This window comes from Centropristis striata, chromosome 21 (genome assembly GCF_030273125.1).
Source record: "Centropristis striata isolate RG_2023a ecotype Rhode Island chromosome 21, C.striata_1.0, whole genome shotgun sequence".
Lineage (NCBI taxonomy): Eukaryota > Metazoa > Chordata > Actinopteri > Perciformes > Serranidae > Centropristis > Centropristis striata.
In genome coordinates this window covers 14,172,979-14,189,129 of record NC_081537.1, presented here as the reverse complement: position 1 = coordinate 14,189,129, position 16,151 = coordinate 14,172,979, and the positions used below count along the sequence as shown (strand labels likewise).

The 16,151-nt window shown below is 37.3% G+C and overlaps 1 protein-coding gene across 1 annotated transcript in view; it reads right to left on the bottom strand.

The window, feature by feature from the left end:
* The window catches only part of LOC131959323 (protocadherin-15-like), a 229,577-nt gene that overhangs the window by 103,658 nt on the left and 109,768 nt on the right, over positions 1 to 16,151 (bottom strand). The window contains exons 19-20 of the mRNA XM_059324483.1: positions 15,380 to 15,459; positions 11,260 to 11,353 (exon numbers count right to left, since the gene is read on the bottom strand). Of these exons, the coding sequence (XP_059180466.1) occupies positions 11,260 to 11,353; positions 15,380 to 15,459 (174 nt within the window). The remainder of the gene's footprint in view (positions 1 to 11,259; positions 11,354 to 15,379; positions 15,460 to 16,151) is intronic.

Sequence of the window (16,151 nt, the reverse complement as noted above, 5' to 3'; positions counted from 1 at the left end):
TGCAGCAATACAGTGACATTTTTTTAACTGTGCCACAGAATGGTGAACTGCTTAGACATTTGCTAAAGTAACTCCTTGCACAATAGTTTAATGAGAAAGTGGCAATGTGTCCTATGAAAACAAACTGTTTATTCATGAAATAAGTTACAAAATGAATCAAAAAGACATTGACAATGGCAGAAATGATAATTTTTATCTGTACAAATCTCCAACTTCAACTAGCCTGAGAAAGAATAATTTTATTGCTTCTCACAAAACAGTTTCAGCTGTGCTAACATAATGCTCAGGTGTTTTAATGATCAATCTGCCTTTTAACACTATAAACGTGAATTAACACAATGTGCCACTTGTGATGGTTGCTGACAATATATATAATAGATATTTACATAAGAAAATCAACAATTTCCAGCTTTATAGCCATTTACCACATTAACAATGTCTAGACTGTATGCTAATTGTGCTTTTCTTTAAAAAAAAAAAAAGAGGGGCTTTAATAAGACTTTACCCTCATGCACTTACACCGAGAGCAGGTTTGTACAAGTGCAGTTTACATCCTTGCAACCAGATTAATGAGATGATGGAGTGCTGACACTAACCAACATTGTTCTACAGACCTTTACCTTCAAATTAGTAGAGAAAACAAAACTTTTGCATCAATTTGAAATGACTGACTGTCCAGGCAGCCCACTAGTAATATGCCAGCCCTTTAAGAACAGACAGCTCAGTTAGTTTAATTATTGCTTTGTGACCAAAAGTCAGATGGATAGACTGGAATCTGTCAGATGTCTGTGCCAACAAAGACGGGAAATACAACAAAGTTTACTGATCACCTGAAGCATTAGAGCACATTTGTGAATGTTTGGAGGGAATTCATTAAAAAATCTATTTTTACCGTAAATGCCAACTGTCACTGTGTCACCACCAACAGCAAAAGCATGAAAAATGTTTCAGAGGAAGGGAGAGAGGCTGGTATGAGGTCACAACTTTCTTAATTTGACTTTCATGAGAGAGAGAGAGAGTGATCGACGATTTGACTTTTAAAGAAGGGAACTGGGAGGAGGTGGAAAATGAGGGAGAGCTAACTGATTCACAACAGGAGGATGGAAAGAGAGAAAGCAGCGCGTGTGGGTGTGTGTGGGAGAGTGACAATCACAAAGGTGACAACAGGCTATTGAGGTTGGCAGGGCACACAGTGATGCAAGTAATTTGAGGTTAAGAGCTCACAGTTGACAAAACAGTTTATCCGAATGCCAATATATGTAAAGTAGAATGAGCTCTGATATAATGAAAGGGGAGGCTGTGAGCAGCGCTGGCAAACACACACACACACACACACACAAAGAGAGGGAAGGAGATGCACTCAGCTTCATTTTGCATTGGGGGCTCCGAGCACATCATTTTTCGATAACCACACATATCAGAGTTTATCATCTTGCTGATATCATGGCCGCCTGCCAAAGTTTAACACCCACCCAAATATGGAAACACAACATTCTTTTCAGGTGTAAGCTCCTTCATGAGTTACACCTGGATTATTTCACAAATGAGCACCTAATATACACTACTGTGATGCTTGGGTTCAAATTCCTTATTTTTGAAAAAAAAAGCACAATTTTTAAAATTGAAATAACAGACATACAGTCTAGACTAGTTCTCCATGAGACAAGTTCAGGTGTGCCATGGAATGTTGTGACAACCATTCGCTGTTTTTGCATTATGACTCACAGCAATACTGCCAAAATGAGTGCCTGCTACTGGCAGCAGGAGATCATCGTGTCCTCATGCCTAAATGTAATAATTGCTATTTTAAACATGTGGTTCATGTTGTCAAGGGGTCACAGTTTTTTTTTTAGCTTTAGGCACAAACAGAGTTAGATGGAGGCGCTGTGGTTTGGCAGGTTGAAGCACCTGTCTTGTAAACGGTGGCGCTGACTGTAGTCAACATCACATGCACCTGCTGAAACAACCCATAATGACCCATATCGTTAGCCTCATAGCATTATTGCCTAAGTCATTTTTTGGCCAAATTGTGATATCTGCCCAACTTTACTCTCCTACCACTGCTGCTTCTTTCTGCCTTATTGCCTATGTTCTCCCTATCAGAACACTTGTTAGAGTCCAAAATCACTTTCTGCCTTAGCCATCTCTGTGACTTAGGCATTTTTGCCTCTACATACAAACCAAACTACATTATTTCTATGTAAGAGAAAAATTGCCTTAGTCAGGGCATATTCTGCCTCAGTCACTTTTATCTGTTATGAAAACGGTGTGTTTAATTTTTTATGCAAACTTGTTCACGCTTCTATTTGAACTTACTGTTACAATATCAATTAAAAATACCAATGTGCTTACTAAAAATTGTGTTTTTTCTTGTTTTCTGAAAACGTTCAAATATGACTTAGGCAAATACGCTATGAGGCTAACGATATGAGCCTTTGGTTAAAACGACCGATATCGCAGTTAGCATTATAAAAATAATGTATCATTTTACAAACACATACGGTTTTCGGTTGAAAAAAAAAAGGCCGCAATTCCATTGAATTTACTACAAAACCACTGATTTAGGTACAAGTAGTCACAAAGACGACCTGACTACCGAAAGTGAAAGTGACATAGTTGAGTAAAACCGTGAGGCACGGAAGTTTACGTTTGTTTCACATGGGACACGAACCCCATTTTTCAGGGTGAAAGTCCAGGATCTGCATGCCCCCCGGACCTCCCTAGCTGACTACTTTTCTCCACTGACTGGCTACTTCACGTCAATTTGGAAAGCCCTGATGGTGTGCCTTGAGATTTTGGCTTGGGCACAAAAAGTTTGAAAACATTGTTAAGACATTGTTAAGGTGGCAAATGGCTACTAAAGCTGGAAACGGCTGATTTTCTTATGGAACATCTATTATATATTGTCAGCAGCCATCTCTCCTGTGGTCCAGTGGCACATTGTGTTAATCCACGTTTATAGAGTTGAAAGGCTGATTGATCATTAAAACACCTGAGCATTATGTTAGCACAGCTGAAAACTGTTTTGTGCTGATTTGAGTAGCAATAAAAGATCCTTCCTCGGGTAAGTTGAGTATCTAGAGGTAAAGTTGGAGATTTGTACAGGTTAAAATTATTATTTCTACCCTTGTCAATGTCTGCACTATATTTCATGAATTAAAAACAGTTTGTTCCCATGGAAAACAAACAAACATTTTCTGGGTGACCCCAAACTTTTAAACACAAATGTATATAATATGTTCATGTGGCTTTTATAGTTATAGCTGATTGGGCTTGCATGCCGTTGTAGAACTGTGGGTGGTAAAAGGGTAAAAGTCAGTCCTGTGGATTCATCTCCTATTGAGTAAAATGTGATTCTTCTTCTTCTGCAGGGTAATCCCAGCCGGTCTTGACAACTGCTCAGCAACCACTTGTAATAGATGGGAAACCACTGATGTCTGCAAGCTTAATGTTTTTTTCCACAAACTCAGGGTGTGTTTCTCCTGAAACACCAAACAGCTACTTGCACTGTGTTGTTGCAATTAAAAGATACGCCTGGCAATATTTTTCTCATTACGTTCAAATCCCTTTCAAATTAATCCACAATTAATTGATCATTTTTAAATCTTTTCCTTTGTGCCATATACCTCCATTGTACAAAAATAATTACTAACACATAAGCTACATTTGGTGACATGCTCCCTCCCTGGACGTCTATAGTTTATTTTGAGTCAATCCAACATACACCATACTGCTGCAGGAAATACTCACTACCACACCATATATGGAGTATAGCATGAGTTCAGATGCAATGGTATGAGGTGATCAGCATCAGCTGTTTCATTCATACTTCACATTTACTGAGTCATTCTTTAGCTGATTGGCTACACTGCAATAAAAGAAAAGTTGGGGAACTCAAAATTTCAAGGCAACAAACTTCGGTAAAATTTTAAGTTGGACAATTAAACTAAATATTTTAAGTTTTGTTTTTGAGTTTGCTCAACTCTGAATTTCTCTGGCATGATTGTAATGTCAGCTAATGTTGTGACCACAATTTTGAGTTAGCATTGATACGCTAATGGCTACTCTTGTAGCTGTAACAAGCAGCGCCGCTAGCATCAGTTAGCCACTAGCATCAGTTAGCCGCTAGCTTTCGCTAATGACCAAATTTCACAACAAAGAAATAAGAGTTATCAGAACTATTGTCCCTTGTTGTGAACCCCAACTTAAAGATATAAGTAACAACAACCCACCAACTTGTTTTTGAGCAGACAACTGGCTTCCTTTGTTGTGCTAACTTACATTATTGCCCTAAATGTCAGTAATTTATATTTCCAAGTTTTACCAAATTAAATCACTGTTTTAGGCCAAAAAATACAAGTTGGCTTTTTTGCAGTGTATCAGCTGACTAGTGATGTCACTATTACTCTGCTTAAACGCTCATGATGATAATACTGTTTCAGAAAGAAGTGGCTGATCAGGAGAACAGGAAGATTCCCAATGGGCCGCAAGGGCCGGTGACTGGGTGGGTGAACACATTATTTTTTAATAAATAGATCATGTAGGCTGTTGAGCTAAGTTCTTCAAAATCTCTTGATGACTACCGCAGGTGCATTTTATGACTTAAATTCACCAGAAACTTCACAAAAAGGCTAAGCTTTTATTCTTTGTGAAGCAAAGCAGATTTTGAGGGTTTTTTTCTGGTCGCTGGCAGTTTAAAAATGTTCAACTGACCCCGAGTTGACTTACATAGTATAATAATGGTAAAATGATATGTCTGAGGCAGGAAACTCCCAAGGCTGAAAATGAGTTCCTCTCCAGCCTTTATGCTCATTGGACTAGTATAGCTTCTGCTATTGTACAATTTTATTTTTGTATTAAACAGAGATGTGATATGAGAAGTTTTTCTGGCTGAAAAGTTTTAAACCAAAGCTGAAGATCATGCAACTGTTTACATATAACTGAATAACATTTTTTAAAGGTTGTAGTGCCCATGTATGTAACTTGTCTGAATGTTTTAATATAATTGTATCTGTTTATTTACTTTATATTTCCGTTCAATTCTTGTCTGTGTGACCAAGTTACCCCAAGTTGATGTTTTGTGGTTTCGTCATTATTCTGTCCATGCCTTTTTTATGTTGCAAAATTCCAATAAACAAAGTTGGGGGAAAAATTCTAGTGCCCAATTGTCTTAGGAAATGATTCAGCTTTTTTAAAAAAAATTTCAGGTCATTTTTAAATAGTGATGTCCTAAGTAGGAATGAATGTGCTTGGGGGTGAGTGTCATGACGAATGAGTGAAATTTACCCATTGTTCCCTGAAATTTGCTCACATTAACAAAAGAATTACCATTCTAAATGTAGCTACAGCAGAAATTATTCACACATTATTTAATGGTGGAAGCTGATTCACATAAAACAGTACTGTACTGTGGATTTGACAGCAGCACACTGTCCTGCACCGAAGTTTAACTTGCATCCCACAATGCACAGTGTCCTTACAGTGGAGCTGGTTTACTGCGCCAGCTTGTAGGGCCCTCAATCTGTGGCAGTATGATGGATTCACTGGCCAAATAGCCAATTAGGCACTTTGTAGTCTGACACTCTCACAACGGGACATTTAATAATAGGGGACACAGACGTGTGTGTGTGCACGCATATGAAGACAACCCAAGGCCTTTCGAGTGATGCTGATTAATGGGCCCGTATAAGGCGACTACACCCCAATCTTCTCTTCTCCTTTTTCTATTTCTTTCTTTCCTTGTCTTCCCTTCTGTCTCTCTGTGTAGCTCAAACTCTCTCACACACCTTCTCTCTCTCTCTCTCTCTCTCTCTCTCTCTCTCTCTCTCTCTCTCTCTCTCTATTTTTCCGCTTGTTCACAATATAATGGAGTGTCAAGCAGAAAAATGTCCAAACTACTTTTAGCCATTTTCTGACTTAAAGACCTTTGGGGCACAAAGATAATACATTAATTGTCAAGGCCCAGAGAGCAATTGACTAAGTATATGTGTGCATGTCTGTGGGTGTGTATGTGTCAAGACTCCTTTGTCGAATTGTGTATGAACACACAGTACAATTGTTCGGGTAATAAGGGCCCTCTGAACACCTCTCACATCTCTCTTTCTTTCTCCCTCCTCCTAAAGTCCTCCCACTTGTTCTCTCCCTTCATATTGTGTGCGAGGGTGTGTGTGACAGAAGGTCAGAGCATTCAAATCAGCATTTTCGCTCCTCAGAGGGACCTTAAACTTTACCTTTTGCTTTAATTGACATGTGGGGGGGAGGAGGGTCAGTGAATACGAGAAGAGACAAACTTCTTTTAATGTTGGGGCTAACAGATGGATGATGAGGGGAGAAGAGAAGCTAGAAAGGAGAAAATTGTTGAAAGCCAAAGGAGCAGAGGAGGAGGAGGAGAGGGGAAGGGGCAAGGGGACTCCCTTTAATGTCTTAATTTGACTTTCACGTGAAAGCAAAAGATTTGACTTGTAGAAAAGGGAAGACGAGAACAACACAAACAGAGAACAAACAGAGACAGAGAGCAATGGATAGAGAGAGAGAGAGAGAGAGAGAGAGAGAGAGAGAGAGAGAGAGAGAGAGAGAGAGAGAGAGAGAGAGAGAGAGAGAGAGAGAGGAAGAGCTGGCTCCCTGCAGAGCAGAGGCTGTGCTGCCACTGCAGCCTCAGTTAGCCTGAGACAGAGCTACACTTCCTCACCAATTGTAAAAAAATATGAACTAATTAGAGAAACATATTTCCAAAAATTTGAATCCGTCAAAAAAGGTTTTTTAAAATGGTCAGATGAGGAAAAACTGCCGCTCCTCCTCGGGGAAGAGTCACAGAGCTGTAGATTAGATTAGCAGCAGTCTATGTTTCTGCCTGTCACACACTGAGAGACAGCGAGTGACACACAGCTGTTGGTTGTTTTGTTTTTATTTTTTATTTTATTTTTTCTTCTTTTTTTTTGCTGGGACAGTTAGATTGTATAAATTATATGTTGATTGTAATTCAATGATTGTAAATATTGCTTTCTTTTATTGTTATTAGTTTTTCTTTTCTTTTAAAATGAATAACAGAATTATAATAATTTATTGTAAATATTGCTTTCTTTATCTTGTTATCTTTTTTTTCTGATGCTTGCTTTGGCAATATATACATTGTTACGTCATGCCAATAAAGCCAATTGAATTGAATTGAATTGAATTGAGAGAGAGAGAGAGAGAGAGAGAGAGAGAGAGAGAGAGAGAGAGACTCTGATGACCTGTGATCAATTGAGGTTGGTGAGAAAGTGAACAAGGGCACACACAAAATAGATCTTGCACAGGGGTAAATAGGATTGTTTTTAGCCATTTTGGACATTTTACATACTAAACCACAGTTGATGCATTTACAGGATTTTTTTTTAGATGCATCTAAGCTGATATGCCAAAACAATTAAGAAACAATTCAAGCATCTTCCTCTTGCCTCTTCCAGGAAAAGAAACCTTACTACAAAGTGTTTGCACTTGAGAGGCACATCATAAACTCTGACAGAGAAAGAATTTTAGTTGGGAACGTCTAAGGGCACAGTACAGGTGATCGCCAGTTTGCACGATTTTTTGGTTCTTCCACAAGTGGCAAATAAGAAAACGTCTGATCACACTCAGCATGTGGTCACCTTGTCAAGTCTCTCTGCTGGTTAAAAGGACACTTCACTCTAAATCTAAAATATATATGTCCCCTCTTACCTGTCATGCTATTCAATCTAGATTGTTTTGGTATGAGCTGCAGAGTGGATTTTGAGTTGGTCATTTGAAAAATTCAACAGCAATCAATCAATTTCCAGAAATCATGACCTGGTTGCTGAAGATAATCCACAGACCTTGTTTTGAGCAGCTTCATGTACAGTAGGAAAGAGAATAGTTCCTACACTGTAGAAAATGTTGAAAGATGCAAGAAATTACAGTAAAACACTGTCAAATTGCATCAGCAATAGGGCGTAAAACTGTACTGTAGTAGATGCTTTTAATTACTGTAAGTCAAGGAATATTACATAACTTTTGAACTGTGGAAAAAACGGTTTTCATGTAAAATTAAAGGAGAAGTACAATAATGCCACAAGGACACAATTACCCTAAAAATAAAGGGACTTCCCTTTCAACATTGTTAGCCAGAAAGTTAATTCTACAGTTTTGGAAATCTGAAAGGGCTCCTACGTTTGAAATGTGGTTGAGAGAGCTGGGAAATGTATTACACTTGCAGAAAGTCAGGTACATCATATCTACTAAAGAGGATATCTTTTTTAAAATATGGCAACCTTTTCTTGATTTAATGTCTAAAAACTGAATTAGTGATATTCTATTGCTGTGCCATTTATGTTATACCCTTGTTTTGTTTGTCTAATGTCAAAAACTCTGTCAAAAAAACCAAAACATATTGTTCTGTGTATCTCCACCATTTATCTCTAATTTGTATGCATCATTTGTATATATTTTTCTGTTATGAAAACAATAAAAATAAATACACAAAAAAATAAAATAAAGGGACTATCCAGTCAAAAGTTTTTGATAATATTTACATTTAAATTATTTTTTTACGGTGAAATTCTGGCAACAGCTGCTGGTATTTTACCCTAAATTTAACTTTAACTTTAAAGCTTTTTATTTTTATTTTTTATTTTTTTCAGTGTATGAACCAACTGGACTGAACTGTCCTGCTGCAGCATGCAAAGTGAGTATTTATGCCACTAGAGGTGAACAAAAACATAATTTTCAGGAAGTTATTTTTGACGTGGACCTGTATGGTGTGATCAAGATTCCTGATGTTTAAAATGACAGAAAGTGTCTTACAGGCAACAGAAAAAAAATTAAAAAGTGGCTCGTCCTAGACCTCTGTATCTGGACAGAGCCAGAGAGCAGCACACTATGTGTTTATGTATGGGCAAACTGTAAGCTACAGTGTGCATTTACTGCCACACACTGCACAGAAAGTTTGGCTGCTCCTTTGCTGCTCATGCTTTGAAACTCACAGATTAAACTGAACCGATATAAATTTCTGCTTCAGTGTGACATGAACGCTGAACCAAGGTTATTATAGTTTTGGATGTTTCATTAGTTTTAGTTTTAATTTCGTTGTGAATTTTTGTTTTCAAGTTCAGTTAGTTTTAATTAGTTTTTAGAGTGATTTTGCTAGTTTTAGTTTAGTTTTTAGTTTTTGAAAATGCTTAGTTTTAGTTGAGATTTTAATCGTTTTAGTTTTAGTTTTTTTGTAATGGGCTGTGTTGGGTGCGAGATTCAAAGAAGTCATAATAAATTTAACCTTTATTTCCTTTGGTTTTTCCATCTCAGCCCCAATAAGGTTATTAACTCTTACAGTTCCGGGTGTTTTGAATTTTGGTTCTAGTGTAGACATCGCAGTCTCAGTAAACATATTTACCATGTGTTCCTGCATGTTCGCTCACCAGCAGCTTTTGAGTTGGAGCTAAATAAATACATTTCATATCAACCAAAAAGGATTATGCAGTGTTCCCCCTATGTATTCTGTGGCAGTGTGCTGCCGCTGCTGGATTTTCAGTGCAGCTGCAAAAGAAATGTGATTTGTAATATCATGGTTGAATTGAAGACTTTCACTTGCACACAGTGGAAGCACAACATTCAAAGTTTACAGAGTGTTGTGCCGGCAACACTTTTACCATAATAACTAAACGGTTTGCGCTATTGGGAAAATTCCAATGTTTTCTGAAAGCTGAGAAGTTGCTCTTCACAGCCAATATGGTGTCAATATGGTAATTTCACTCGCGCTTCTTCCGGAAGCCCACAAAGCAGGAATACACACACTCAGCGGTGGAGAAATAGAAACACTGGATTAATTATGAAACAAGTTGACACTTTTTAAAATTATTTTTAGTTAGTTTTGTAACCACACAATACAGTTTCATTTAGTTATCGTTTTATTTAAAAATCTCAGTCTTTTATTTTTGTTTCAGTTAACGAAAATGTTTTTTCAATTCTAGTTTTCGTTGACTATAATAACCTATCGCTGAACATGACATTTGGCATGACTAAGTGTGGACAGACAGCCAAAACAGAGAGAAAAGATGCATTTCTGACATAGCCAGGTCAGTGTTGACATCATCGCAATTGTCTTCTCTGAGACACAACATGATCTAATAACAATGGCTAATATGCATAAAAGATCAGTGATCCTACTCAGTAGCATTTGATTTAACACTGTTTTTGTTCATACACACTTTCATGCTACAAGGTCTCCCTCACATCCAGCTGTTAAAGATCGAAGGCCAGATGAGGTTCACTTACACCAAAGATTTTGTTGTCCCAGCCAAGGTAATAATAGTTTTGGATTTTTCATTAGTTTTAGTTTTAATTTCGTTTTGAATTCTTGTTTTCAAATTCAGTTAGTTTTAGTTAGTTTTTAGAGTGAGTTTGCTAGTTTTAGTTTAGTTTTTAGTTTTTGAAAATGCTTAGTTTTAGTTTAGTTTTTATTAGTTTTAGTGTTAGTTTTAGTTTCTCTGTAATGGGTATGTGCCTTCATGTCCTTTGGTTTATCCATCTCAGCCCCAATAAGGTTATTAACTCTTACAGTTCGGGGTGTTTGGATTTTGGTTGAAGTGTAGACATCCCAGTCTCAGTAAACATGTTTACCATGTGTTCCTGCATGTTGAAATAGAAAAACACTGAATTATGAATGAAAAAAGTTGACAAAGACGAAAACGAAGGACATTTTCATTTTAGTTAGTTTTAGTTAGTTTTGTAACCACACAATACAGTTTCAGTTAGTTATCGTTTTTAAAAAACTCTTGTTTTTATTTTTATTTCAGTTAACGAAAATGTTTTTTCAATTTTAGTTTTCGTTATTTTGTTAGTTTTCGTTAACTATAATAACCTTGGTCCCAGGTAGTAATTTGCTTACATTCTTCTTCTCCTGTCCATTGTGTAAACTGCTTATTCTTTCCAGGGCTGCAGGGCCACAGCTAATATTACCTATTAGTTTTCCTATCCATTTATTTAAGTATTAGTAGTAAAATGCATTGTTACATATAGATGCTGGCTTCTTATCTTGATGATAATGGTTATCATGATTACTATTATTACTGGATGAGACGTTTTTCAGAAAAATTGCCTCTGATATCCCTTCTTGCACATAATGCCACAGCTGTTGTTTGTTGCATTTCACTGTGAAGGATTTAGTTTCCCTCCTGGCAGCCACTCAGTTTAATTCCACTGGGGATGTGTAACAATTCAAGTAAAGACAACCAGTTAATATCTGTGTGCTGCAGCTCAGTTTCTTACCCCATCTGGGTGTCCGTCTGAAGCTGTGACCACCAGGGTGTAATAATCCAGAGACTCCCTGTCCAGTGGCTTGTCCAGCATCAAATGCCCTGAACTGGAGAGAACACACAGAGACTCATGTTAACCCTGTAGGCATCAGCTTAAAAATGGATCAGAAAAATCAAAACAAAACTATAAAAACCACAGAGCCAAAAGAAAAACTAAAACTGAGATTCCCAAAGAATCTTGGGATTTAAGGAGAAGCTTCAGTTCATAAATCAGGGATTGCGAACCCTGTTGATCATTCTCTTGCTGATACTTTCAGCCATTTCTATGCTAACTCTGGATCATGGGAAACATTTGGACATCTGCCTTGTTTTCTTGAAATGTGTATTCCTCTTTATATGCACCACTTTGGAGAAAACATATCACACAATTGTAAGCACTGATAACCACTGCATAAAAACCTTAACACCCAGAAGTGCATTTTTACAGTGATAATGGAGACACTCACCCACAATGATATTAAGGAATGTCCTCTCGGGTGCTGTTGCTATAATGGCTCAGGCAGCGGTGTGTCATAAAAACACCACTATTAGGTTTATATGCAAAATACCACAAACTAAAAGTAGATTGTGGCTGCAGCAGTTGCTTGTTGTCATTATTGATGAAGCTGCTAATTGTTTTTTAATTAATCAATCAAAATTAAGGCTATAAAATATCAGAAAAATGTCAAAAAATTGGCATCACAACTGTACAGAGCTGTACGTGCTGCAACGAGCTGTTGCGTCATTTTATATCCACTGCTACTATGACCACAAGTCCTATTCCTTCTATTATTACCGCTACTTTAACTGTTACTCCTGCTTTTATTGAATTCTATTCATCAGCACCACAATTACTACCACAGTCATTATAAGGTTATAACGCTTTTATTGTTGTCTCTCAACCCTCCCCCTCTGTCCTCCCTCTCTCCTCTCACATTCTCAAGGTGTTTTTTGGTTGTTGTTTATTTTGTAGTTTTTCGTTGTCCAACTTGAGGGTCAAAGGACAGAGGATGTCCTACCCTGTACAGTCTCTAAAGCCTTTTGAGACAAATTTGTGATTTGTGAGAAGAAGAATTTAACCCATAAGAAACCACGGTGACACGCGTGTAACAAACACTTTAAATCTTCTAGAATCTCCCATATTCAGCTTTATGCTTCACCTTAACTCATTAAATCCCTTAGCAAGACTGTTTGACTGTGACAAGAAGGGACTTCTCCAAAATATGTGTGTGACTGGAAACAGAAATGTGGAAAAGTAGCTAATTTCAAAAAGCTTTTTTTTTGTTACTAGGCTAAGTTTAAACCCATTTAACAATTCTAATTCTAATCTAAGTACATTTGATCAAATATAAACAAAAAATAATCCTATCCTATCCTGTCACAATTTTGATAAATGTTGTGGAGATGCATAGAAAAAGGCAAATTTGTGTTTCTGTGAGCAGAAAAGGTGTCTAGTTTATTTATTTTAAAATAAGAAATATCATAAACATAACTTCCATAAACGCCAAATCTAACATGTCATATCACAGATCTTTGACATTTAGGGGTAGATTTAAAAAAAAATTAAAACATCATAAATGTGTTCTATGTGGTTCACTTGGTCTGTGGTATATCCCCCATAATTTGACTTTAAGGATTAATGGGTCTGGGTTCTTATGGGTTAACTGACGTATTGACATTTTTAAGATTAAAATTAAGTTTCCCTTATTAGTCCCACATTGGGGAAATTCAAACTCTGTATTTAACCCATCTTTTTTTTTACACACTATGCTTAGGAGCATTGGACAGCATATTTCTGTGCCCAGGAGTGGTTGGGTGCCTTGCTCAAGGGCACTTCAGTCCTTGACCTATCAGTCCTGGGATTTGAACTGGCAACCCTACCTCTAGGCAACGGACGGACTAAATCCATGGTCCGTTGAAATCTTTAATATAAATAATGTAGTTTATGAAGCTGGAATCAGAGAATGTTGGCATTGTTTTAATTATCAAAATAGTTGCAATAGTTTTTCTCTTGATTGACTAATTGATCAATCAATGAATTGTTTCAGCTAAAAGTCAGATCTTATCCAAATCTGAATACTGATTAATTGCACATTAGAGACTTAATTAAATATGACTGAACAATGATGATTAAGTTAAATCTCACAACAACAACATTTAGGTTTATTGGTGGAATTGCGACACCGAAATGCAGATTTGTAGTGTAATCCTATGAATGATAAACAAAAAACATGTGGAATGGTGAATTAGCAGTATCCAGACATTTTTTTAATACTAGTCATATAGACTTCAAGTTACTGAGTACAATTCAGTCATCAGAAATGTCCAAACAGAAGCAAATAGAAGCAGAGATAAAAGTCAGATTTAAATGCAGATTATTAACGCAAAAGTAATAATCTACTCTGGAACATCAACAGCTTCAGTACAGCCTCTCTGAGACTTCTGACCAATCAAACCCTGCAGAAACCTTTGATGTTGGCCTTGATTGATTACACTTTTTTTTTTGCAGTGAAGATTTACATAACGATTGAAGTGCTTTTAATTCAAGCTACTTTCATGAATTAGAAACCATCTGAAATGCTCATTTTCTCTTAGTATTGACTGTGTGTGTGTGTGTGTGTGTGTGTGTGTGTGTGTGTGTGTGTGTGTGTGTGTGTGTGTGCAGATGTTAAGTGGTCTATAGAGGGAAAGATGTGATGTGTTTTTTTAACAAACTAAAAAGCATTCCATGTTTATTTATAGATGATTCATGAAAAGCAAAGTTTGTGAAAGTATGTTGACACACACACACACACACACACACACACACACACACACACACACACACACACACACACACACACACACACTGTCTCTCTCTCTCTTTCTCTCTCACACACACACAGACACATCCATCACACATTTTGACACATTTTCTTCACATGCCATCTCAAACTATAGTCTAAATCCCCTTTGTTCTGGATAAACCCAGGGGAATTCCAATGTATTTATATTTTAAAAAAAGATCACCCCTTGTATCCTGTACTGATGATGGCCCAGTTTTTTCCATATTAAACTAATCTGAATCTTTCGGCCATTCGTGTGTCTTCCATCAATGGAATCAATGGGCCAATACCAGACTCATTCACATGCTCTCCTGATGCCCTTCTAGAACGGTTACCTGAGCTCAATTCTGCACAAAAGCAATGAAAAATCACCCCATTCTGTGCCAATATGAGCTGCATGCCATGTTGCACTTGTGTGGTGAAAAAAAGAACAACTTGGTCTGTTCTAGTAGTGCCATAATGCACAAAGCGCAGCTGAGGCACAGAAAAATGCTGGCACACACTGGAAGACTCCACTATGTCAGACCCAGCCCTTCAGATACTCCTAGAATGCAGAAATTAAAGCTCTTCAATTCATTTTAATCTTTGTTGTTATGAATTATCGTGCAGTGGCCGACTTCTTTACTCCGTCCTTTTCTTTCATTCTAAATCCTCATTTCTCCGTCACTGTTGTTCAGCATTTCCTTCACATTTTGTCCATCTTTGACGCTCTCAACGCCCTGTTCTCTTATCTTTTACTCTCCCTCTTTTCTTCCCCATCCTCATAATTCTCATGTAGTCTTTTACCATACTCTCCTTTGTTTTTTTCTCTCGCCTCCACCCTCTAGAAATGCAGATAGGATCTTTCCCCAGCATAAGAAATGCATTTTTAATGAGCAATAAATGAATAAATACAACAAAAGCCCTCAGAGTCTGTATGTGTGTGTGGTGAGTGTGTGCATAGGGGGGAGTGTATTGGTGTGTTTATGTGAAGCCCTCAGCGGAGCCTGAGCCCTGAATGATATAATTTAGACTGCTTTCAACCAAACACACACACACACACACACACACACACACACACACACACACTTCATACTTGTATATTGCCATGATTATGCAGTATTCACATTCTCAGAATGCTACACAAATAAGAAAAAGGGTATTGCTTTAGTTTCTGAAATTTTTAACTTTAACAAGCTCTACAGTTGTCATCAAAAATGATGAAATAAGATCGGTGTGTGTGTGTTAGTGTGTGTGTGTGTGTGTGTGTGTGTGTGTGTGTGTACTTACTTCTGCTGTAGTCCAAAATGTTCATGGATGTCTCCGCTTTGGATTTTGTAGGTGATCGGGTCCCTCTCGCGATCCACTGCCTAAACACAGAGGGCCACAACACATTGACACACAGATTTTTAGATTCTACTAATTTCAATTAGTATAAACTACAATTATATGTTATATAACGCAGTTATTTGTGCAGTTAAAAAGGGAAAGGCTATGTGTAAAAATTGCAGAGTAGTACATTTAAAAAAAAAAAAAAGGAATTAAAATGTTATCAAGAAAAAAGCTTTCTTAGTTCGCTAAAAGTAATGGATAAATGATTGAAATCAGCCTGTTCTCCCTTCAAAAATGTTCATGTAGGTTCTGTTTACAGACAGCGAAATAGAAGCGAAATAGAAGCGAAATAGAAGCGAAACAGAAGCGAAATAGAAGTGAAATAGAAGCGATATTTCACAGATTTTCACTGTCGGCTGCATGTGTTTACCGCCATCTTGCATGAGGATGTAGTGATTAATGGCAAAGCGAAGTTAAAAGTTTGGCAGGAGGTTGGGTTGGTGGATAGGTCGAACAAAAGGCAGAATTTAACCCAGTAGATCAGGGTTCGCATCCCACGTGAAAACAAAAGTGAACGATTTTTAACACAAGTTATGGTGTTTACATAAATTACGTGAATCACATTTTTGAACGTAACATGTTTTTTACGTAACTTGCGGAAGTCACGTGACCCTTGTAATTACTTCACTTCCAGCTTTTATGTACATTTATTTACTGCTTATACTGTCTT